General features: G+C 34.2%; 1 protein-coding gene across 1 annotated transcript in view; it reads left to right on the forward strand.

The window, feature by feature from the left end:
- The first annotated feature begins 668 nt into the window (after positions 1-668).
- Positions 669-25,284, forward strand: part of Smc3 (structural maintenance of chromosomes 3) — a 32,922-nt gene continuing 8,306 nt past the window's right edge. The window contains exons 1-18 of the mRNA XM_076834169.1: positions 669-831; positions 1,786-1,861; positions 7,122-7,160; positions 8,771-8,838; positions 10,064-10,135; positions 10,500-10,579; positions 10,841-10,919; positions 13,100-13,217; positions 14,181-14,356; positions 14,887-14,967; positions 15,405-15,569; positions 15,875-15,996; positions 16,920-17,133; positions 20,385-20,488; positions 20,665-20,764; positions 21,180-21,340; positions 21,689-21,830; positions 23,186-23,336. Of these exons, the coding sequence (XP_076690284.1) occupies positions 817-831; positions 1,786-1,861; positions 7,122-7,160; positions 8,771-8,838; positions 10,064-10,135; positions 10,500-10,579; positions 10,841-10,919; positions 13,100-13,217; positions 14,181-14,356; positions 14,887-14,967; positions 15,405-15,569; positions 15,875-15,996; positions 16,920-17,133; positions 20,385-20,488; positions 20,665-20,764; positions 21,180-21,340; positions 21,689-21,830; positions 23,186-23,336 (1,963 nt within the window). The 5' untranslated portion in view covers positions 669-816. The remainder of the gene's footprint in view (positions 832-1,785; positions 1,862-7,121; positions 7,161-8,770; positions 8,839-10,063; positions 10,136-10,499; positions 10,580-10,840; positions 10,920-13,099; positions 13,218-14,180; positions 14,357-14,886; positions 14,968-15,404; positions 15,570-15,874; positions 15,997-16,919; positions 17,134-20,384; positions 20,489-20,664; positions 20,765-21,179; positions 21,341-21,688; positions 21,831-23,185; positions 23,337-25,284) is intronic.

The raw sequence follows: 25,284 nt of genomic DNA on the forward strand, positions 1-25,284 counted from the left end.
CGTTTAACCTAAATCTTTCTGTTGTCACTGTACTGGTCCTTCCTAGATTTATAGTACAAGGCAAGGCAGTAACAACTCCCTGGGTATTAATTATCACATTTACTGAAACAAAATTTGCTACCACTGGCCAGTCCCTTAGGAGCTGACCTGCGAGGGGGCCTTTCTGGGGGAGTCTGGGGACCATGGGCGTTTCTAGAGCCGGAAAGAATAATGGAACGGCAGAAATTCCACACACAGAACAGCATATATTCCGCACTCAGAACTCCAGCATTCACCTACATTCATAAGGTTGGAGAACTGGCTTGGGCTTCAAGGGTCCGCTTTTTTAAACAGCCCGGGACCACGTGACCTCCAACGCGCTTTGCTATTGGCCCTCGGAGTCTCACACTTGGCTTTGGCGCCGAACCCTTACCCTCTCGGGGACGCGACCATTGGCTACACAAAAGGAGAGAGTATAGCCAACCTCCGATCAAGACTTCTTCGAATGAAACTTCCAACGGAGTTACAGGATATAGTCAGATTCGAATTTCAAAATTCAATGGTAGTCACCTAAGAGGGTCGTATAATACTGTGATTTTTTCCAAAAAGAGAGAGCGGGCCTGAAACTGACTCCCCCTACACTCTGTGGGATTCTGAGAGTGGTTCCGTCCCAGGCGCGGGCACCGCCTCCAAGGGCGCCGCCATTTTGTTTGGCTGGAGGGGAGAGAGCGGCGCTTTGGGGGAGGGGTCTCATAGGCTCCTCACCTGACTGACCCAGCAGTCTCCCGGTTGCTGCTCTGGGGGGGAAGACCCTCTCCCGGGTAGGGGCGCGGAGCCATGTATATAAAGCAGGTAAGGCCTGCGCGACCCTCCCACCCCCCCCACGGGCGGGTGAGGACCACTCCTTGAGGCGGGGGTGTCGCCGATGGCCCCGCGGCCGCTTCTCTCTCCCTCTAGGGTGGACCAGAGCGAGTGGAGGAGGAAGGGACCCCATCTCCGCCGAGAAATGGGGCGCCTCTCTTCAGCCCGGGCCTCCCCGCGGGGTGCTCATCTGGGAGGCAGGATCTCCAAGAGGTGTGGAGGGGGCGGCCGGCGCGCAGCTGGAAGGGGCCGGGCCTTTCCGGGCGACGCTGGGCCGCGGCGGGCGCCAGAGGCTGTGCTGCAGGGGATGGCCCGGCACCGGCGGATGGCCCGGCACCGGCCGTTTGCGGGAGGTGTGTGGCGCCGGCTGGAGTGCCAGCTGTGATCAGGGGGTTTTCCCTGCAGCATTTACGAGCAGTGAAAGGGATCCTCCTCCCCGGATCCTCCCCTCGAGCGCCTCTTCATTCACTTGTTTACTTCTGTCAAAATGGTCTTCCCGCGCGCGAGTCAGTCCACTGCAAAGATGAGCCCAGGCACGCAATTTTGGGGACGTGTTTCTATTGGATACGCCTCACTCCAAGCACTCCTCCTTGGAACGCTGACCCCTTTGGGCTGGCGATTGTGTCTGGAAGGAGCTCTCACTGGTCGCGGAGAGCTGGGACCTGCCGGCCGTGGATGGACTTTTACTGTTGCGCTAGGGTGTTCAGTGTTCCCATTAACTTTGTACGGTGCACTTGATTTTGAGAGTTTCTTAACAGGTTACTGACTATAACTACTAAAAAATCAACACTGAGTTGGCGGAGCTTACTGACCTAAGGACGGTGTTTAGCCGAAAGTTTTCTATCTTGCATTAAATGAAAAACAAGAAGGGAAAGAAATGTAAAAGAAAGGTGGTGATTTAGAAGTTCTTTTTGTGTGTTCTCAAAAGTATCTCTTATTTACTAGGTGATTATCCAGGGTTTTCGAAGTTACAGAGATCAAACAATTGTAGATCCCTTCAGTTCAAAACATAATGTTATTGGTAAGTGCTCCAGATGAACAGATGTATGTTCATCTTTGTCTTTGAATGTTAAACCAATTTTGTATGTCTGTTTCTCTTGAAATTATTTTTGAGTGGGTATCAAGGGATTGAACTCAGGGTGCTTTATCACTGAACCACATCCTTACCCCTGTTTTTATTATTGAAACAGGGTCTTAATAAATTGCTAGGGCTTTGCTAAATTGCTGAGGCTGACCTTGACTTGTGATTCTCCTGTCTCAGCCTACTGAACCTCTGGGATAACAGGCCTATGCCATCTTGCAGGCTACTTTTGTCTTTTGTTCATACTGATGAATTACTTGTTTTATAAATTTAAAAGTATTTGGATAAGTCAGTTGTAAGTTACTCATTTGGAAGACTGGAGATGTAGCTCAGTGGTAGAGTGCTTGCCTATTGTGTATATGGGAGGCCCTGGGTTTGATCCCCCAGCATTACAAAAAAGTACTCATATTTACTTGAGTACTCTTAGTATGTGTGAGATAGCGTTGTAATAGCTTTAAGTTTATAGTGAAGGACACTTAACTTAGCATTTGATTTGTATTCTTGATTTATCACCTCCTAGTTTAAGTGCTCACTATTGCTTTGTTTTAAAGGTGTTGATTATTTTTTTTTTTTTTAAAGAGAGAGTGAGAGACAGAGAGATAGAGAGAGAGAATTTTTTAATATTTATTTTTTTAGTTTTCGGCAGACACATCTTTGTTTGTATGTGGTGCTGAGGATCGAACCCGGGCCGCATGCATGCCAGGCGAGCGCGCTACCGCTTGAGCCACATCCCCAGCCCCTAAAGTTGTTGATTATTTATTCACAAATTATCTATTTTTTCCCTGTCAGTGCCTAAGACCACGTAGCTTGTGCGGAAGAGCAGCATAAATTTTGGAGTGTTAATAGAATGTGGTCATATCTCAGTTCTGGCACATAACTCTTTTTCAAACTAGTTATTTGAGAAGTTTTAGTTTTCTCATTTATAAAGTGAATATACCTGTCTCACAGGGCTATTGGTAAAATGAAATGTGAGGAAAAAGAAAAATGGTGGTTGCCATAACAATATTTAATTGTAGATTCTTCAGATTATAATGTTCAGATTGCTATTACAATCCAATAGCTTTAAGTTTCTGGCATTCTGGCATTTTCTGGCATTCTGCTGGATTTTTAAACAAAAGATTAAATGAGTACTTTTGGACTCTTGAAAAATCAGACTGCTATGCTGTTGACACAGTTCTGCAGTATAGTGTTCTCATTACAAGGTACATTAGTTTGCTAGGGCAGCAAAATAGAGTGGAGGTTTAAATAACGGATTTACTTTCTTACAGTTCTATAGGTTAGAAGTTGATGATTGTGATTAGATCTAGTGATGATTCCTTCCTGACTTGTAGACTGACATTTTTCTGTGTGCTTCCATGGCCCTCACCCTCATGACTTCATCTAACTCTTATCTTGAAAAGGCCTCCATCTCTAAATGCCATCTTATTGGGGTTTAAGGTGTCAACATGAATTTTAGTTGCGCACAACTCAGTTTATAGTGCAAGTGAGGCTTATAAAAATCAGTAAAACGAAATATCGAATACCAATATTCATAGAAGACTCCCTTAAGACAATCATACTTTACTTTTTTTTTTAAATAATAAAAACCAGGCATCTGTAGTCTGCTAGTCTGTGCATGTGTAGTCTTAGCTTGGGAGACTAAGGTGGGAGGATTGCTTGAACTCACAAGTTTGAGAGCAACCTGGGCAACATTTGAGATCTCATCTCAAATAAAGTTGAAGACAAGTTATTCTTAGCCTTGATACATCAATTGCAATCTCATAGTTGAGAATAAAGAAAACATTTTTCTTTTTGTACTGTAGCTACTAAAGACTGTTAATTTGATGTGCCTTAAAACAGTAGTTTTATTGTACTGGGGTTTTGCTTACATTTTTTTCAGAAATCTAAATCAGAAAATCTAAAGAAATGGAGAAAAAAATAACAGTTACTGGATTAATATTATTTTTTTAATTTAGCAAGTTAATAAATATTAATGTTTTAGTTGTAAAATTTTATAAATGATCTGTAAAGTGATGACCATTATCTAGAATGATTATATTATTTATCTGTAAGGTCTGATATATCAAATGTCTTAGATGTTAGTTATTAGGCAGCTATTTTGCAGCTTTGATTGCAATGTTAGGATTGATAGTCTAAAAATTTTTCTTTGCTTTGTTTTAACTAAAACTTAAGGTGACTATTGGTTAGACATGTTTCAAAACAGGTACCTTAATAATGTAAGAAAGACCAAAAGTGTAGTATGTATTGAGATTGACATTAAACAATCTACCTGGGGAGAGCAAACCACTTTGATTATTTAATGATTTGGCCCTTAAAAAAAATTCAAAAGCAAGTATCTCTTATGCTGATGTTTGTATGTTTGACATATATATATATGTATCAGGTATAGCCAGCCTTCCCTATCTGCTTGTTCCTAGTCCTCAAAGTCAACCAAATGTAGCTTGAAAATATTAGAGAAAATTTTCTTTGTTGAACAGGTGCAGGCCTTTTCTTGTCATTAATCCCTAAAGAATACATTTTAACTTTACATTGCATTTACTTGCAGAAGTTACAACAAAAGGATTGTTTTGGTTATATACAAATACTGTTCCTATTTTATATAATGGACTTGTGTATCCTTGGATTTTGGTATGAGAGAGGGGGAGAAAGAGGTGTATATATAGAGAGAGGTCCTGAAATCAGTTTCTTGTGGATATGAGGGATGAGTGTATACACCTTTTTAAGGTACTGTTTTTTCCCCCTTGCCTTTTAACAAAAAATTATTATTAATATAGGATATTATAAGAAAGCCTAAAAGGTAAAGGAAGAAAAATTGAAATTCTACCCAAAGATAATCGCTCCACCTCCATATATTAGAGATTGGACCACAGGCATTGCACTTACTAGCTAGGCAAGTGCTCCACCACTGAGCTATACCCTACCCCTTTTTTCCCTGCCCAGGGCTGAGGGCCTAACCCAGGGCCTTGAGCATGCTAGGTAAGTGCTCTGCCACTTAGCTAAATCCCCCAATCTTCCCTCAACCCTTTTTACTTTATTTTGAGACGGGGTCTTCATATGTTGCCCAGGCTGGCCTGGAACTGTTAATCCTCCTGCCTCAGCCTCATGATAGCTGGGATTATAGATATGTGCTACCATAGATAATCATTCCTAATGAACCTATACTTGTATTAGCCCTTGTTTCCTAGAAAAAGGGAAACAGGCTGGCTTAGCTGCTAAGGCTTTTATGGGAGTTGTGGTCTGAGTGCGGGAATGAGGGGAAAAACTGGTCACAGCTTTATAAAGAAGACACTATTGGATTTGATTATGTTGGATAACATCTAGCCAGACATTATGGACCCAACATGTTTTAGAAAGGTCAGATGGAAGAAGGTAGTAAAGAGATTTGACAGGTGGTGCCTACCTTTCACTGGTCAAAGTTTACTGTGTAGAATATTAATTCCTCCGAATGCTTTTGGATTGTGTTGCTCTGGCGACTCACCCACCTGAAGCAGTCAAAGAGTTAAATCCTCCTTTGAATCTTCACAGGCCTGACCTGCATGCACTTCCAGAATAGTCTGAAACAACCAAAGGTATTAGGAGACTGAACTTTTGTCAGCCAAGGCATGGGCTGTGGCATGTAAATCTGAAGGCACATATAAACTGGGTCTGCCTCATTAACCTTCAAGTTTTTGTGTAAATATGTAAGCATGACTTTTTATTTTATTTATTTATTTATTTATTTATTTAAACAATTGACTTTATTTATTTATTTTTTAATATTTGGCAGACACAACATCTTTGTTTGTATGTGGTGCTGAGGATCGAACCCGGGCCGCACGCATGCCAGGCGAGCGTGCTACCGCTTGAGCCACATCTCCAGCCCCAAGCATGACTTTTTAAATAAAAATGAATTCATGTAATATGTTGGCATTCTGCTTTTTCCCTCTTCAGAATAAATCTTGTATAACTTTCCTTATTAAATAATCAACATCCTTTAAAATGGCTTTTCATCTATGAGTAGGAATAATTTTTACAGGAAAATTTAAAAATTTTCAGTTATTTGTGGATGGATTATTCTAAACTGTACTCATTTAATGATAAATTCTTTTTGACCTTTATGTAGAAACAATTTCAAGTTTATAGAAAATTTGTCTCATTAAGAACAGTAAAGATTCTTGTATCCCAGCGAGTTGGGAAACTGAGGCAGGAGGATTAAAGTTCAAAGCCAGCCTCAGCAATTTAATGAGGCCGAAGCAATTTAGCAAGACCCTATCTCAAAATTAAAAAAAAAAAAAAGAGAGGTTGTGGGGATGTGGCTCAGTGGTTAAGCACTCCTAGGTTTAATCCCTGGTACCAATTAAAAAAAAAGAACCAGTAAAGAGAATACTCATGTATTTTCCCTTACCTAGATTCATCTATTAACATTTTCTGTTTGTTTACCTTATCATTTGCCCTTGCTCTTGTGATTTTTTTTTTTTTCCCTTTGTGGTTTGGACCCAGGGCCTTGTACACGTGAGGCAAGCACTCTACCAACTGAGCTATATCCCCAGCCCTCTTGTACTTTCTTTTTATTTTTTACTTACTCTTACACTTTCTATATACATTTTTTTTTCCCCCAGGATGTTATGGTCCATATTGAGGGAGATTGAGATAGTTATTCATGACTCTTCGACACCAAATTTTTCATAAAACAAACTTTTCACAAAAGCAGGTGACTTATAATAATCTATACTGTGAGACTACAGATGATATATAGGGTTGATCATATATGTATGACATGAGATATAGGGTTGATTGTATGTAGTGTGATATGAGACTGCTTGCAAATTTTAAATGATTAAGTATTTTAGGATATTACTAATAAGTAAATCTTAAATTAAAAATAACATTATTAAAATAAAATTGTACGTACATTGTTATGATTATAAATTATAAATGCCAGTAATGTATTTAGTTATTTTTATTAATTTTAAACTTTGAAAAAGGACAAAATGATTAAAATTCAATATCTTTTAAAAAGTTGAGTCTGAAGTTTATACAAAATTGCACTTATTTGTTGGTTACAGCTATTTTGTTAATTGATTACTTTTGTTCCCTGTTGCATTTAGTATCAAATATAAGATGTTTTAGAAAATTAGATTAAAATTTTATCATCACATTTAATAGTTTTGATGTTATTGGTTTTTATATGAAATAATTTGTACTTTTGAAATTTTTATAGTGGGCAGAAATGGATCCGGGAAAAGTAACTTTTTTTATGGTAGGTATTGTTTTTTTTGGATGCTGAATATGTTAAGACTTAGATATCTTAAGGTAGTTTATTAAAATTGCTGGTTTTCTGAGATTATGACAGTATTAAAAGAAATACTTTATACATGGTTGCAGTTTAGAAGTTTAGAGTATAAAGAACTGAGTTCTGCTGTACCAAGTGAGTAATTAGCTATGTGAGACTTAACAAAATATCCCCTCAAATTTCTTTTCACCATAAAAATGGAGACATTTATCTTAGATGGGTTGTGAGGATCAAATGAAAACACCTTTTGAACTTTAATACAGTGTATAAATGCACATATAGAATGTATCTAAATGCAGAATGGTTGTTATTATTGTTTTGAAAAATGGTTCATCATTCACCTTTATTTTCTAAACCAATAGTTTTTATAAAGGATGGAAGGATATAAAAACTTGAGACTCAAAAGACGGTTTTCAATTTGAAGGTAGTAAATGAAGCTTTGAAGGTAAAATGATTTAAGTCATGCCTCCATTAACAAATCCTTTGAGGAAGAAAAAAATACCAAAATGTTCTAACAGAATCAGACTGTATAAGGAGTGGGTTGGGAAAATTTTGTTCCTTAGTTGAAGAGTAACTGTGCACACAAATCTGAAGAGTACATTATCCTGTATAATTTATAATGGTTGTAATTTGGAGATGGCAAGAGAGTAGATTAAAGTGGAAATGTATATTTCAGAATCCCAGTGAGATGAAGGCAGTTTGAATCCATCTCTCAACCCAGGTGATTGAGAGAGAGCCAATCTCCATTCCAAGCACACACATTAATGCATGAGTGCTCCCTCAATCCCCTACTCTTAATAATACTCTCATAGAATGTCACTGATCTCTTTTGTGGACCAGATCAGGATAGCTGAGTAAAGTAGAGTTGTCCAGGTTTTTACTCATGTGTGAAAGGTAGGAATGGCTCCTTCTGACATAAGGAAAGGGTAGTATAAGCAGTGCAGTAAAAGTTGGGAATCTGAAACATTTCCCTGTATTTCTTTAATTTTGAGAAAAATGTTGCACTGTCACATTGTATCTGCTATGATGTCAGTAGGCAGTAGGATTTTTTCAACCTGGTTGTAGTCTTACAGGACCACTATTGTGTATGTGATTTGTTCTTGTACAGTGCATGACTGTATAACATTAGACTTTGATCAAGAAGTAGACCTTAGTTCTGCTTGACTATTTTCTTATACTTTAGTGTTTTCTCTTATTTTCTTACCTTACATATTTCAGTGAAAACTTCTTAATATTTTTGTCATATCATTTTCTTTTTTAAAAAATGTTTTTCTAGTTGTTGATAGACCTTTATTTTATTTATTTATATGTGGTGCTGAGAATTGAACCCTCTGCCTCACGCATGCTAGGCAAGTGCTCTACCGCTGAGCTACAGTCCCAGTCCTGTCATATCATTTTCTGCCTAATACCTAAGCAAACTTTCTGCAATCATTTTGTCTATATAAAGCAGGTATTTTATTTTATATGCAGTATTCATTACCTGACATAGTATCCTATTAAGGAAGGTATGAGAAGTTATGAATAAGTTATGAATCCTCTTTTATACTGTACTAGTACTTGTGTTTTTGTATTTCCAGCAATTCAATTTGTTCTTAGTGATGAATTTAGTCATCTTCGTCCAGAACAGCGGTTGGCTTTGTTGCATGTGAGTAAGACTACTTTAAGACATTGTTGGTACTATATATTTTTAAAAATAAGTTATCAATCCTGGTTAAGAAAATTATTTGTTCAAGTTTCAGAAACTTTGTGAACATGACATAGTCTCTCAAATATGCTATTCTGTGAAATTTAGTCTACTGTATCAATGCCAAATAAAGACCTAATTTTTATACAACAGTTAAAATAAAATTATAGAATTTGCCTATAGACGGATTTGTCTTCCACATAAATTTCTGTAAGGATATGATTTGGTAAAATTCTGGAGGCAAGTTAGGACATTTATAATGCAGAACCAGAAGTTAATTGAGAGCACAGAAGAACAACCATTGTGTACTAAATAAAAGCCATATTTGTATATAAGATAGTAACATTTTCCAATGTGGAAAGCGTTTAATACGGTAATGCAAGTTGTTTAAGTATGTCATTAGGATTAAAAAAAAAATCATTTAAAAAAGCTATAATAGAACAATACTACAGTTTATCTTTCTGGTTTAAATATTGCTTATAATTAATTTAAGATGAGAAAATGAGATCCCTCAATATATTTTTTATCAGAGTTTCACAATAGGAAGTTCTTTTTGATTAGCCATTATTTTCTTTCTTCATTTTGAATTTGTAGCACAGTAATCAGGACCAATACCCTATAGAGAAAATTTTAAGTTTCTCATATTGGCATTAAAAGAATAAATTATCATTCTTCATTGTATTGAATCACTGGATATTCACAGTTTCTAGAAACTGGAAATTATCTGGATTTCGTATATAATTGTATCATAGATTAATATAATTGTGACACATGTTAAATGTTTATATTTCTGAAACAGATTTAAAAGTACATAGAATACATCAGATGTTTAAAAAAATCACATGATTTCTTAGTGTTCCTTTCGAATATTAATGTGAAACTATAAGAAGAGCCTCGGGGTATATTTGATATAGCAAATGGGTAGAATTAGGTGGCGGGGGCTTTGGAGTAGTGTAGTTTAATAAAATGGTCTGCAGTATAAAACCTAAGAATGTCTAACTTTGTTATTCTTTGCATAGTTCTCGTTTTGTTTTCTGATCCAGTGTGTGTACTACTTTGGCCAGAGGGATATGCATGCTAGTCTGAGAAATATTTCTTCTTTGATTAAGGCTTGTTACCATAAGATTTTAAAAGTGTTTAAAGAAAATGAAAATACTATTTTTAATGAAAGTTTTCTCATATTTAGGAGGGTACTGGTCCTCGGGTTATTTCTGCTTTTGTGGAAATTATTTTTGACAATTCAGACAACCGGTTACCAGTAAGTACCTGTTTCTTTAAGTAATAATGTTGAGAATTATTTTGCTATAACTGACTTTTTATACTTTGAAACATTTATACCTTTGACAATTTAGTGTATACTAAAATTATATATATAATTATACAGTTTACTGATTTTTGTCTTTAAATTATAATGAGCATTCTAGTCTGGTAAACATTGAATGGGACTGTGCAAGCTGCTATGAAAAACATCTTTTCTCTTGAGTGTTTAGAGCATCATCTTTAGTGAGATAATTGAAATTTTAAAATAAATAGTCATGGTCAAGGTCTTTAAAATGATCTTATATAAAGAGTTTCCTACTTTACTATTAAACTAACTTTGGGCTTTCACTTTTTTTTCTTAGATTGATAAAGAGGAAGTTTCACTTCGAAGAGTCATTGGTGCCAAAAAAGATCAGTATTTCTTAGATAAGAAAATGGTCACGTAAGTGTTGTTCTTTACCAGTTTCTCTTATAAAGAGAAAGTGTCCTTGCCATTTTTGAGGCATATACTTGGTTCATGTTCAGCAAATCAGTATACTATGAACTTGAGAATAAGAAGATCCTCTGAGACTAATAAAATAGTTTAATGATGAGTCTGTACTTCCTGATGCTTTTTAACCCAGGAGCTAGTCTCCTCATTCTTTGCTTATTGTGGGTGCTTTAAAATAATTTATCTGAAAATAATTACAGTGTTTTTCAACAGGAAAAATGATGTGATGAACCTTCTTGAAAGTGCTGGTTTTTCTCGAAGCAATCCTTATTATATTGTTAAACAAGGAAAGGTAAAACAATTGTATGTTTTTTTTTTAAATAGAAAAAATTTTTCTGAGACTCTTTCCCCTTGAATGATGAATTTGGTTTATTGGTTCTAATTGTTAAGGTAAAGCAAAAAAATGGATCCAGCTGCCTTTAGTTTTCATTGATTTATTTTGCATTTGAAGTTAGAATTTTTCATGGCAAAAAAGTACCAGATAGATCCATTACATATTTGGATAGGAGCATTTTAGCAAACGAAGTGGATTTTGTTTTCTCGGTAACCTGTATTCTTAACTAATGATATTCAGTGTACTGAAAGATGATATTGACTTGTAGAAGTTAAAATGATCAAGTTAAGAATGAATTCTATAACAATTGCATTAAAAGTACTTTCAAAAAACTACTTTGTTGGGGCTGGGGATGTGGCTCAAGCAGTAGCACTCTCGCCTGGCATGCGTGTGGCCCGGGTTCAATCCTCAGCACCACGTACAAACAAAGATGTTGTGTCCGCCGAAAACTAAAAAAAAAATAAATAAATATTAAAAAATTCTCTCTCTCTCTCTCTCTTTCTTTCTTTCTTTTTTTTTAAAGAGTGAGAGAGAGAGAAAGAGAGAACTTTTTAATATTTATTTTTTAGTTATCGGCAGACACAACATCTTTGTTTGTACGTGGTGCTGAGAATCGAACCCGGGCCGCACGCATGCCAGGCAAGCGCGCTATCACTTGAGCCACATCCCCAGCCCTCTCTCACTCTTTCTTAAAAAAAAAAACTACTTTGTTTATCAAAGAATTAAAAACTATATTATCAGAAATCTATCGTAATGCTACATATTATTTTACTTGAAAGAGATATTTTTTAGCAACTAAATTAAAGACGTCAGTGGATTGTTCTTGTCTCATCGTATAATTTTAATCTATATCTAAGATACTTTCTTTTTCTCAGAACTGATCCATCAGTAAGTTTTTTGTTGTACTTCTAGAGAATTTTTTTTTTAATGTATATATTTCATACTTTTTTTTTTGCTAGTGGGGATCGAATTTAGGAGCACTCAACCATTGAGCCACATCCCCAGCCCGGTTTTGTATTTTATTTAGAGACAGGTTCTCATTGAGTTGCTTGGCTCCTAGCTTTTGCTGAGGCCGGCTTTAAACTTGCAATTCTCCTGCCTTAGCCTCCTGAGCCTCTTGAGATTACAGGCATACGTGCACCACCACGCCTGGCTGATGTATACACTTTTGATAGATATATTTTCTTAGTCCAGAGCCTGTTCTTTTTTATGTAAATGTGTATTTTTTTAATTGTTGTTGTTGTTATTGTTTTGGATTTTTTTTTTCCCCCAGGGATTGAACCCAAGGGCACTTAACCACTGAGTCATGTCTCCAGCCCTTTTTATTATTATTATTATTATTTATTGAGAATTGAACCCAGGGGTGCTCAACCACTGACCATATCCCCATTTCTTTTTATATTTTATTTAGAGACAGGGTCTCACCGAGTTGCTTAGCACCTTGCTAAATTGCTGAAGCTGGCTTTGAATTTGAAATCCTCCTGCCTCAGCCTCCTGAGCTACTGGGATTATAGGAGTGTCCCACTGTGCCCGGCATCTTTTTATTTTTTATTTTGATACATGGTTTTGCTTATTTGTTGAGGCTGGCTTTGAACTTGCAGTCCTTCTGCCTCAGCCTCTCCAGTTGCTGGGATTACAGGTGTGCAAAACTGTACTCATTTTTTTTTTGTAATGCAGTGATAGCATTTTTGACTTATAGTGATGTTTATTATGTTAAGTCACATAGTAGTTAAATTGTACCATTCTCTCTATATTTAAAGTACACCGTTTTTGTTGAACTTATAAGTATCACTTTTTTTAAACAAATGTCAATGATGATTTCCCTTTGTAAAAAATACTTTTTGTTCCTTGAAAATGAAGTCATCTTTTATAATTTATTATAATGACTAAGAAAAATTGGTGGTGTTTCATTTGTAAGTTATTCATAAAGGAGGCTTACAAATGTATCAAATTTTATTTGTTAAATTTCCTTTATGTAAAGGAGATATAGATATGTTGGTATATGTACTGTATAAATTACATTGGCTAAATCATAATTTACAAATTCAGCATGTGAATATGTCTGTAGACCTCTTTAAGGTAAAGTTCTTAAAGAGCAGTTGATAGCTATGTAGTGATTCTTCTTCTGAAATTTTTAGATCAATCAAATGGCAACAGCACCAGATTCTCAGAGACTAAAACTATTAAGAGAAGTAGCTGGTACTAGAGTATATGATGAACGAAAAGAAGAAAGTATCTCCTTAATGAAAGAAACTGGTAAAATAAATGTGATACCACTTTATTTCTTTTTGTTGCAGATTATTTTGTCATTGTGTTGTTACAGTTAAAAAGTTATGTCTGTTTGTTGTGTGATAATTTGCCTATATACTGAAAGGAGACAGAATTAGTTTGAGACAGTTTAAAGTTTTAAGATTTTCAGTAATTCATTAATTTTGAATAAAGAAGCATCAGGATTAGAACTGTAGGGCCTTTGTAAATCAACTACTTTGACTCTTCCTTCCTTGCTGTTGTTAGTGAGGACAACAAATTTGAATGCATTCTCACCTTCCAAATACTGGAGTACTATTGGCATTAGGTTTTAAATTGTTCAGGAACAAATAAATGTAGAACTTTGAGCTTGAAATCTTCATTATTATAATACATATATTATGAAACCCTCTTTTGCTTTTCAAGTGCTGTGATATATTGTGTCTTAAGTTTGACAATCCTGGGTTCAAAATCCTATAATTAACTTACATTATGACTTTAAACTTGATCTCTCTGGTCCAAATCTTCCCATCTATAAAATTTTGTTTTGTAGATCATGGTGGCAAGTAGAAGAACAGGTAGTTCTATGACTGGAATATAGTATGTACTCAGTATATGGTAGCTATAGATAATGCTCTTAATGAAAAATGAGAATTAGTAACACCAGTGATGTTAGGTTTTGATTGTTTGTTTTTTATTTTTAATGTTATGGGACAGTATGGTAACTTTAAAATAAAGCTTCAATGGAGGAATGGAGGCCCTTATTATATTGTGATATAAAAATTGCTGTTACATTGTGTAAATTTGGTTTCTGCCTTTCATAAAAACATCTTAATTGCCATTTTAGTATCTTAGATTTCAAAGAAACAATGTTATAGTTCTTAAGAATAAATTCATGGTGTATTTGAGAAGTGATATTATATAACGTTTTTATTTAATGCCCTCACTTTCTCCCCGTTTTTTTTTTTAAAGAGGGCAAACGGGAAAAAATCAATGAGTTGTTAAAATACATTGAAGAAAGATTACATACTTTAGAGGAAGAAAAGGAAGAACTAGCTCAATATCAGAAGTGGGATAAAATGAGACGAGCCTTGGAATATACCATTTACAATCAGGAACTTAATGAGACTCGGGCTAAACTTGATGAGGTAAAATATTTATCTTTGGTAGTCAGATCATTTTATTTATTTTTATTTTTATGAATATGTTAAACTCAACCTGTATTTATACTTTTTAGTGATTTTAATAGAAACTTTAAAATATTAGAAACTTCTTAATGAATTTAACAGTTATCAATTTTTCTTTTGTTATGATTTAGTTTACTATAAGGAAAATGCCTAGACCCATATTGTCTTTACTGGAGTTGTATCTGAAATATAAAATGGTGATTTCAGGAAAACCAGATAAGAGAAAAGCTAACTTTAAAGCTTGTAAACTTTTTATTTGCATTTTATAATGTATTTTGCAAATTTGTATTGCTTTTTTTTTTTTTACAAAAATTGTTTTAGTAATCCTTGAGTTTTCTACTTGAAGAAAAATATTCAAAATTTTTTTGTAAAAATTTTGAAGTGAATGGTTACTTTAAGTTTATTTTAGTAGATACTGAAAATTTTACTAGAAGTTATAAAATTTTAGATAAATATGATTTGGAAGTGGTGACTTTTTTGCTTTTTTCCAGCTTTCTGCTAAGCGAGAAACTAGTGGAGAAAAATCAAGACAATTACGAGATGCCCAGCAGGATGCAAGAGATAAAATGGAGGTAAGGTTATGGACAAGGTTTAGATATATAAGTATTTTAAATTTTTTATTTATTTATTTTTTGCAGTACTTGAACTTGAACCCAGGGGTATTCTACCACTGAGCTACATTTCAGTCCTTTTTGTTTCTTATTTTGAGACAAGTTATTAAGTTGTTCATACTGGCCTCAGATTTGTAACTTTCCATTTCAGCTTCCCAAGTAGTTGGGTTTATAAGTATGTGCTACTATGCCTGGTTACTTGGATTTTTTTTTAACCACAAAAATTCTTTTGTACCAGAACTGTGGAATGGTAACCATAAGGGGAAGTCACAGGGATTGAGAATTGGAAAGACAGGGTGATACTAAAAGCATAAGTGAAAGAAAAGAATGGATAGAATTCATTGTATCTATCTGTACTTCTGATTGCCTAACTCATTTGTTTGATACTTTTTGGATAGGATATTGAGCGTCAAGTTAGAGAGTTGAAAACAAAAATTTCAGCTATGAAAGAAGAAAAAGAACAACTCAGTGCTGAAAGACAAGAGCAGATCAAGCAGAGGACTAAACTGGAGCTTAAAGCTAAGGATTTACAAGATGAATTAGCTGGCAATAGTGAACAAAGGGTAAGTCAAAATGCTAAAAATGAAAGACATGAATGTTCAGGTTAGTAAGAATTGTAGAAGATAGTTCTGTGATGGGATTATATCCTTGAATGTTTTATAAAAGATTTGCCACATTATCAAGTAGCATATTATAAGTACTATCTTTTTATTATTTTTTTTTTAATTTCAAAAAATTAGTCTTATGTTCCAGGATTGGTTTTCTCATGAGCGCCCCCCCCCCCGAAAATATTTTATGCTAGATTTATAAAAGTTAAGCAAAAATTTTTAAACCAATTACATTTATACTTATCTTGCTTTATTTACAGAAACGTTTATTAAAAGAGAGGCAGAAATTGCTTGAAAAGATAGAAGAAAAGCAGAAAGAACTGGCAGAAACAGAACCTAAATTCAACAGCGTAAAAGAAAAAGAAGAGCGAGGAATTGCTAGGTTTGGAAATTTTTAGCAGCACTTAATTTTGTACCTAGTTTCTGTGTAAAATATACATTGCTATGGGTTAAGAGGGGATTGGCACAGTAATTAAGAGCAAAAGTTAACTGTTCTCCTGAAAGTAATAATAGCTAATGTTAAGCAACTCCTTTGGGTCAAGTGTTACTGTACATACTGCCTACATTATTTCTACTCAAAAGTGGTGTAACTGACTTTAATTCTACTTTAAATTCAGTGAACTTTGGGCTTCGAGAGATTTAATAACTTACTCAAGATGACATAACTAAATGTTAGGCTTTTTAAAACAAGCAATTTTTTTTTTTAATCCAAATTGCATTGTTTTCATTCTCTATCTTCTTTTTCCACTTAATGACTTTTGGTATCTGTCTATAAATTGGACTTGGTAGCATTTGCTAATGTCACATGATTTAATGTCTAATGTTTTTACACATTCATTTTAGTGAGTTGCCTATTTATATCCTTTGTTCATTTTTCTTTCTTTTTTTTGTAGGAATATTCAGTATGTTAAAAATGTTTTCTCTTTTAGAGTATCTTTATTACAATAGAGTCGAAGATGTTAATGTAACTAAATGTAATTGTGTTTTTTTTTTAAAGTTTCTAAAATGGCACTAATTCTCTAGATTAACTGACTAACCCAGACCTGGAATGAATACTGAGTGCCTGAAATTCTTAGAGTATGGGCTATTTACCTAACTAGAATTGTTATTTCAAAGTTATGTTATTATAACTAGCTAGTCCAAGGCACTTTATTATATAGTAATTGTTTTTTACACTTAACTTCTTTTTTAATGTAATTTTTAAAAATGGATTATTGTTTCTGAGTATGCTTGATGTTATAGATTATAATTAAACTTGGTTATTTCCTATTCTCATTTTTCAACTTATTCTCATATCTTGTGTAGATTGGCTCAAGCCACCCAGGAAAGAACGGATCTTTATGCAAAGCAGGGTCGAGGGAGCCAGTTTACATCAAAAGAAGAAAGGGATAAGTGGATTAAAAAGGAACTCAAGTCTTTAGATCAAGCTATTAATGATAAGAAAAGACAAATTGCGGCTATCCATAAGGATTTGGAAGACACTGAGGCAAACAAAGAAAAAAATCTGGAGCAATATAATGTAAGAACTTTTGTAATGACTTTGAGAAGACATCAGTGGCTTCAGAAGACATAATATACAGTTTTATCTACTTGGTTTTATTTTTAGACAATTTTGTTTACTATTAAAATACATAAAATATACTTATTTAAAAATTGGTCAGTACAGTTTAATATATATGTAGCAGAATTTCCCCTCCTTCTTTCTTTCCTTTTAATTGAATCCAGGGGCACTTTGCCATTGACATCCTAACCCTTTTTAAAATTTTTTATTTAATAAAGATCTCATTAAGTTGCTGAGGCTCAGAATTTGTGGTCCTCCTGCCTCAGCCTCCCAAGTTGCTGGGATTACAGGCATAAGCTGCCATACCTGGCTTTTTTTTTTTTTTTTTTTTTTTTTTAATAAGGATATTTTGTTCATGTCATACCTATTCATGGAGATTAGGTATGTTTAAAATATGTTTTTATAGATTGGTAGCATATATCTAATCTACCTTTGATTTTAACATGAAAAAGTCTAAAACAACTTGAGTAACTTGAAGTTTTTTTCATTTTTTAAATTCTAATAATTTTCTGCCAATAACTTGTTATTTTTTGGTTAGTTAAAACAGTGGTATTTTACAGGCATTTTCAAAATGAACTTAGCATTATTTACTATGTATATTTAACTCCTCCCTTTCTTAAAAATAGAAGTAGAAGAGAATATTTCCAGAGTAAGGAAGATGTCATGTTATTTGAAATGAGAAATTGGGGATAAATGCCTTCTTAAGTGATATGTATAGCTGTGTGCAGGTGTGTAGAAGTTGATGGGATTGATGAGAAAGGAGTATGTAAGGCAGTATAGGGTGAGAAGGGGTGGTACAATCTGCACCAGTTGGTTTATTGGTTAGTTTATCAAAGAAGCTCACTAAAAGTATAAAATTTTAAAATATGTGTATGTATATGGATATATGTTTGTAATACACCCACATATATTTATCTTTTTTGGGGAGTGGGGGGCTTACTGGGGATTGAACTCAAGGACTCTCAACCACTGAGCCACATCCCCAGCCCTATTTTGTATTTTATTTAGAGACAGGGTCTCACTGAGTTGCTTAGTGCCTCGCTTTTGCTGAGGCTGACTTTGAATTCTCGATCCTCCTGCCTCCGCCTCCTGAGCCGCTGGGATTACAGGCGTGTGCCACCGTGCCTAGCATATATATCTTAAGCAGTTTATTTTAAGCAGATCAGTGTTCATTAATGTACCAGTCTTTTGATAAAAGGCCCAAGAATGTTTCTTCTGAATCTGACTGACTGGAATTAATTTCCAGGAAATTTTCTCATATGACCACACATGTAAACATATTTTCTGTTAAAGTTGAATGATGACCGGGTCCAGGATTCCATCTAGGATCATATGTTTGATTTAGTTGTCATTTCCCTCTATCTGCTCTAAACCAGTTCAGTTCCTCAATTTTCCCTTGATTTTTTTTATTTTTTATTTTTTTGGTAACTTGACGTTTATGTTAAATTCAGTTTTTAGTGACTTGCCTTGAATGTGTCCAAAACCTGTCACATTTAAAAAAACAAACAACTTTTTTCTTTGTACTCACTCACATAATTACACAGCCAAAACAAAAGTAAATACAAGTGATTCTAGGAATGAACAATATAATGGTTGGGAAAAGTGACAAGAAGTAATACATTGTAGCTCAATGGCTTTGCAAGTCTTATGTGTTCTTGTGGGCTTTAGTCAGAGTACTTTATAAAGAAAATAGAAAACACTTTTTAAGCTAGGTAATCGTTTATGTGGAAATTAGTGTAGTTTCAATTGTTATAGCCACACATACTTTACTGAAACAAAACAAATTCTGTCTTGATTTTATGGAACCACCAACATTAGCAGATCCCATTTTTGAAAGAGTGATGATAAACCAAGATTTTCCATTGAGCGGCTTTATTTATTCTCTTTTATGCTTGAAGTTTATTATTTTCCAGTATTTCAGCTACACCTAGTGTTATCAGAATGACCGCTTGTAAAGATAAAGTGTGTCTTTTATTCTGGATAGATAAGAATTTGCAGTACATTAGCACTATGTAAAATAGCCATTTGTTTTCTGGATTAATTTTTCTACAATTTTTTAAAATTTATTTATTCTGATTAGGTATATATGACAGCAAAATGCATTTTGATTCATTGTACCATTATACATTGACTCATTTCTCTGGTTGTATACAATGTAGCATCACATCATATGAGAAGTCATACATGTACCTGGGGTAATGATGTCCATCTCATTCCATCATCTTTCCTGTCCCCACCCCCTTTGTCCAGTCAGAGTTCCTCCATTCTTCCCATCCACCCCCAGCTTTTCTGCAATATTTTTAACACCTGGGGCTGAGGATATGGCTCAATGGTGGAGTGTTTGCCTAGTATGCATAAGGCCCTGGATTTGATCTCCAGAACTACACATGCAGAAAAATTTCATCAGTCCACCTGGCAGTGGTACATGCCTATAATCTTATCAGCTCAAAAGCCTGAGGCAGTAGGACTGCAAGTTTGAGCCCAACCTTAGCAAATTTAGCTAGACTCTCTCAGAATTTTAAGGGGCTGGAAATGTTGTTCATGAGTAGAGTGCCCTGGGTCTAATCCCTACTACCAAAAAAAAAAAACCTGCTGTATGAAAAATGTCTTGGGTAGTTTTGTCATGGTTTTGTTTGTTTCATTTATTCTGTGTATCTTAAAATAAATTTAGACTTTTTTTTACTGATTTTAATGGTATCTTGGTCTCACTAACTGATATGGAGGAAAAACTCTTTGGTAGCTGTGAATAAGCTACAGTAATGTTTCTTATTTTTTCCTAGGCTTTATTATTATTTTTTTATTCTAAAATTCTGGAGTGAACATTACAGAAGTAGTAAAGTTTAGATTATTAATGACAAATTAATTACTTTTTAGCAATATTTTCTAGGATAATCCATTTCATGGTTTGTGTTTTCTTGTTCTGTACTCTGCCAACTCCTTTTAAAAATCAAAATTTGATTTTTTAGTAGCTTCAATGAGGTATAACTGATATACAATAAATTGTACATACTTAAAATAAGTACATTACCTGTAAAGTCATCATCACATTTAAGATAGTGAATATGTTTGTCACTGAGAAATGTTTCTCATTCCCCTTGTTAATTCCTCCTTCCATTAGCTTTTGGAGCCCGTGATCTACTTTCATAATGTCACTATGGATTGTCACTATGAAATTGAATTTTAAATTTGAATTGTTTTTATTTCCATAGAAACTGGATCAGGATCTCAATGAAGTCAAAGCTCGAGTAGAAGAACTGGACAGAAAATATTATGAAGTAAAAAATAAGAAAGATGAATTACAAAGTGAAAGAAAGTTAGTATAGACTAAAATATGCCTTTTTTTTTTTTTTTTTAGTAATGCTGATTATGGATTGTTACGTGGTCTTTGTTACATTACTAAGTTTAATTTCAGTATTTTATTCTAAAGTGTATATTGTAAGTGCATCTTATGTGTTTAAAATTAAAGGTCATCTAATTTTTATTAATTAGTTACTTGTGGAGAGAGGAAAATGCAGAACAGCAAGCACTTGCTGCTAAAAGAGAAGATCTTGAAAAGAAGCAGCAACTTCTTAGAGCAGCAACAGGAAAGGTAGGCAAGTTCTTTGCATTACCCTAGTAGTTGAGTCAGTCATCGTTGCAAGAATTTAGTAGCTTTCAAGCTGTAGGTCTTAAGTTCAAGGTAATAAATAGGAAAGTAGAGTCCAAATCACTTATCCTATAAATGTGAAACAATAGAGATTATATAATTATCCTGATGGTATACCAACCATGTTATTAATGATAGCACTTTTGATTTTTAGGCAAAGAACCCATTTTTTTCACCCTAGTGTCACAGAGCAGACCCATAATAGTGTTAAGTGTAGTTGACATATTTTAAGGGGATGATGTGTTTGGTGAGGAGAATGTTTACTCTCTGGTATATATTTAAATGTATGATGTAATGGACTTCTTACCAGCAGGAAAGCCATTGGTGATACTGATATTTTTCACTAAACAATTTATAGGCCATTTTAAATGGAATAGATAGTATAAACAAAGTGTTGGACCATTTTCGTCGAAAAGGAATAAACCAACATGTACAAAATGGCTATCATGGCATTGTGATGAATAACTTTGAGTGTGAGCCGGCCTTTTACACATGTGTGGAAGTCACTGCTGGAAACAGGTGAAATTTTTTTGCTTGATATTGAGGGTTTGGGGAGGTAAGAGGGAATAAGAATAACCTAAGAAACAACTCTTCATAGTTTTTGTATAATATGTCTTCCATTATCTCATATCCTTGAGGTTCCTTATTTAACTTTAAAGAAGTAGGTGCCAAGTATTTGTTTCTAATTGTATGAAGTAGAACTTTCCCTATTTTGGGCTCCCCTTCCTGTATTGGAATATTCTGCTTAATCTTTTTCAGTACAGTGGCATTACATGGAAAAACTGAATTGTTTGATGCTTAAATGTTTATAATATTTTGAAATCTAGCAGTAAAGATGTGTCTTGTCTTTTTTTTGTTTATATGTAGGTTATTTTATCACATTGTTGATTCAGATGAAGTCAGCACAAAGATTTTAATGGAGTTTAATAAAATGAATCTTCCCGGAGAGGTCACTTTTCTTCCTCTTAACAAGTTAGATGTCAGGGATACTGCCTATCCTGAAACCAATGTAAGTCAACATATATTAAGGTCTCTTTTATTAAGTTACCTTTATTGTAGATTCTTCTTATTACATATTAGTGCCTGGGTACGATACATGGAGATTCAGTAGCCTAGAGCAAAGTTACTGTTTGGTGGGATTGAGGAGAACAGAGATTATAGCCAAGACTTATGAAACAAATCATTGCAGATATATAAATCTTCAGGGTGACAATAATAAAATTATGGAATTGGGGAAAAATTCCTGAGGACTGTCATTTAAAGGGAATTTTAAAAAGTTTTCTGGTTATGCTTTTAATATATTTTATAAATTAAATGAAAAGTGGCTAGGAAGATGATAAAGTCTGAAAGCATAATGTCACTAATTAGCACAGTTTAAGTGGATTAAAAATATTCTTCAGACATCATTCTTGAAAAAAATGTTATTACTTTGAGGTCCTTGTCCTCAGAATGTTGATAATAATAGCAGCTCTTAAGTATTGTGGAGGAAAATTGAGTTTTAAAAACATGATGTATGAGTGAAGCAAAAGACACATAAGATTGGAAGTGTGGTTCCATTTATACAACATACACAAAACTGAACTTAGGTAATAGAATTAGAAAGATATGCAAGGAAGTGATTAGCACAAAGTCGTGATAATGTTTACCTCCAGCAGGTAATTACTGTGGCTTCTGAACTGTCAACAGTGTTCTGTTTCTTGTGTATGGTGGTTATATTAGTGTTCTCTTTATAATTATTAATTTAGGCTTAATATGTACATATTACATTTTTTTATATGTAGGATATATTTCATAATTCAGAAAAATGTATGGAAATCCTTTTCAGATAATTTAGGAAAGAGGAAAAAATGAAAATACATGACATCTGCCGATACTACATGAATTACTTTGCATGTATTAACTCATTTAGTCTTTATAACTTTAATAGGAAGAAACTATTATTTCAAAGTTTTGTATGTAAGTAATTGTTATCTAGGGAAATTAAGCAATTTGTCCCAGCACACATGTGATAAGTGACAGAACCAAGATTTGAATTTGGGCAGCCTTACTACAGAGCTATTAAGCTTTTTATCACCATGTGCTCTACTATTGAAAACTTTGAGGATTAAATATCCAGGATATTTCTTTTTTTTTTTTTTTTGTGGTGCTAGGAATTGAACAGCAGCCCAGATCTGCTGCCAGCCAGTACACTATATTCCCAGCCCTCTAGATTTTAGTAGAATGATTGTTTCAATATCTTCAATAAAAAAACTGGTAGTTTTGAAGTATATTTGTGTTTGTATTTATAAAGATATAATTCTGCAAACAGTTTTTAATTAGCTGTGTTGTTGCCTCTTTGCTTATTAATGAAATATTCATTTTTAGGATGCTATTCCTATGATCAGTAAACTGAGGTACAATCCCAGATTTGACAAAGCTTTCAAACATGTATTTGGAAAGACACTTATTTGTCGAAGCATGGAAGTTTCAACCCAACTGGCGCGTGCTTTCACTATGGACTGCATTACTTTGGAAGGTTTGTAATAGTAATTCTTAACTTTGAACAAATAAATCTAATAAATAATTTTAACACATATAACAAGCTGTATAATAATATATCTCTTGAGCTGTATGCATGCCTGATGAGTATATCTTGGATAGTAATTAAAAGTTTCAAGAGTATTTAAAAACCCATGTCTGATTTTTTTTATCATTTTTTAAACAGTGGGTTCAAGTGAGAATGCAATCAGGCTGCCCTTGATATTGATTTTTTTTTTCTTTTTTTTTTTTTAATGTATAAACATTTGGTTCTTAACCTTTTTTGCACTGTGGGCTCCTTTGGCTCTTTGAAGCTTATGAATCCTTTCTCAAAAGAATTTAAATAGGGGGGATAGTAGGGGATAGGAAAGGTAGCAGAATACAACAGTCACTAATATGCCATTATGTAAAAATGTGAGTGTGTAACCGATGTGATTCTGCAATTTGTATTTGGGGTAAAAATGGGAGTTTATAACCCAATTGAGTCAACTGTATGAAAGATGATATATCATGAGCTTTGTAATGTTTTGAACAACCAATAAAAAAAGAAAAAAAAAGAATTTAAATGCATAAAGTAATACTTTGGATCACAAAGGAAACCCATTATATTGGTATGTATCACAATATTTTAAAAATATGATATAGTAATGCATTATTAAATGTATTAAAGACAAGATTTAGCAAAGTCTTTAGTAACTATGATTTTGAAACACAGATGCATGTAAATAAAATTTTGAGATCTGTGACAAGCATAATTTTACATGAAAGTAATTTTGCTTTTCTTAATAACAAAGTTAAGAGTACTTACAATACCATAGTTATTCATTACAGAAAGAAGTACTAAATAAAGATGTACATTTTTGGGGGGCTGGGGTTGTGGCTCAGTGCTAAGAGTGCTCGCCTCACATTTGTGGGATCCTGGGTCGATCCTCTCAGCACCACATAAAAATAAATAAGTGAAATAAAGGTATTGTGTCCAACAACTAAAAAATAAATATTAAAAAAAAAAAAAGATGTACATTTTTTCCCCACCCATGTCACAGGTCTGAATGTTATCTGTGGAATGCAGGTTAAGAACTCTTGGTATGTTATTTGACTTCATTGTTTCATTTTTTAATTTTTCTTTATAATTTGTTGGAGAAAAGAAAGACAACATTCCTATTCCTAGTTTTGTTCTTGTTGCTACTGAACCAACTGAGAATAAGTTGTAAGCATCTTGGTTCTTCATCTCTAAAACTGAAGCCTGTGTTTTCATAAATAAGAGCATTTTCCATTGTAACCACCTTATGTCATTCTTACACCTAAGAAATTGAACATTAACTTAATAACATCTAAAAAGTAACCACATTCAAATGATGTCATTTGAATTGTTTTTCTATTCAGGATTCAATCAAGGATACATGTAATGTCTTCTCTTTAGATTCTTTAAATATAAGACAGTTCTTCTGTTCCCTTCTCTTAGCCCACTACCCCCTGAAATTGACTTAGAGAGTGACCCATTTTCTAAATTTATTTTATAGTTTCCTTATGGTTAAATTCAGGTAAACTTTCTTGGTATGAATGCTTACATGAGTGATGTGTACCTCTTACTGCATCATTTGTTATGTCCCACTCTTGGTGATGCTAAGTTTAATCACTAGCAGATCTCTCAGCTAACAGTAAAGGGGCGTTTCCCCTTTATAACTAAGTCATATGTGTAGTTGTTCTTTAAAACTAAGTATTAGGTTCCCTAACAACTTTTTAAGCATTCTTTGTTGACTCTTGCCTAAACTACCTATTACACTTGGAGTTTTGAAATGACAATTCTTAGATTCTTTCATTGCCTCTATACATATTAACTGTTAGCTTTCTGTAAAAAAGAGTGCTGTGCGTTTATTTATTTTTGGCACTGGGGATTGAACTCAGGAATTCAACCACCAGCCACAACCCTGGCCCTATTTTGTATT

Source organism: Callospermophilus lateralis, chromosome 15, assembly GCF_048772815.1.
Source record: "Callospermophilus lateralis isolate mCalLat2 chromosome 15, mCalLat2.hap1, whole genome shotgun sequence".
Classification (NCBI taxonomy): domain Eukaryota; kingdom Metazoa; phylum Chordata; class Mammalia; order Rodentia; family Sciuridae; genus Callospermophilus; species Callospermophilus lateralis.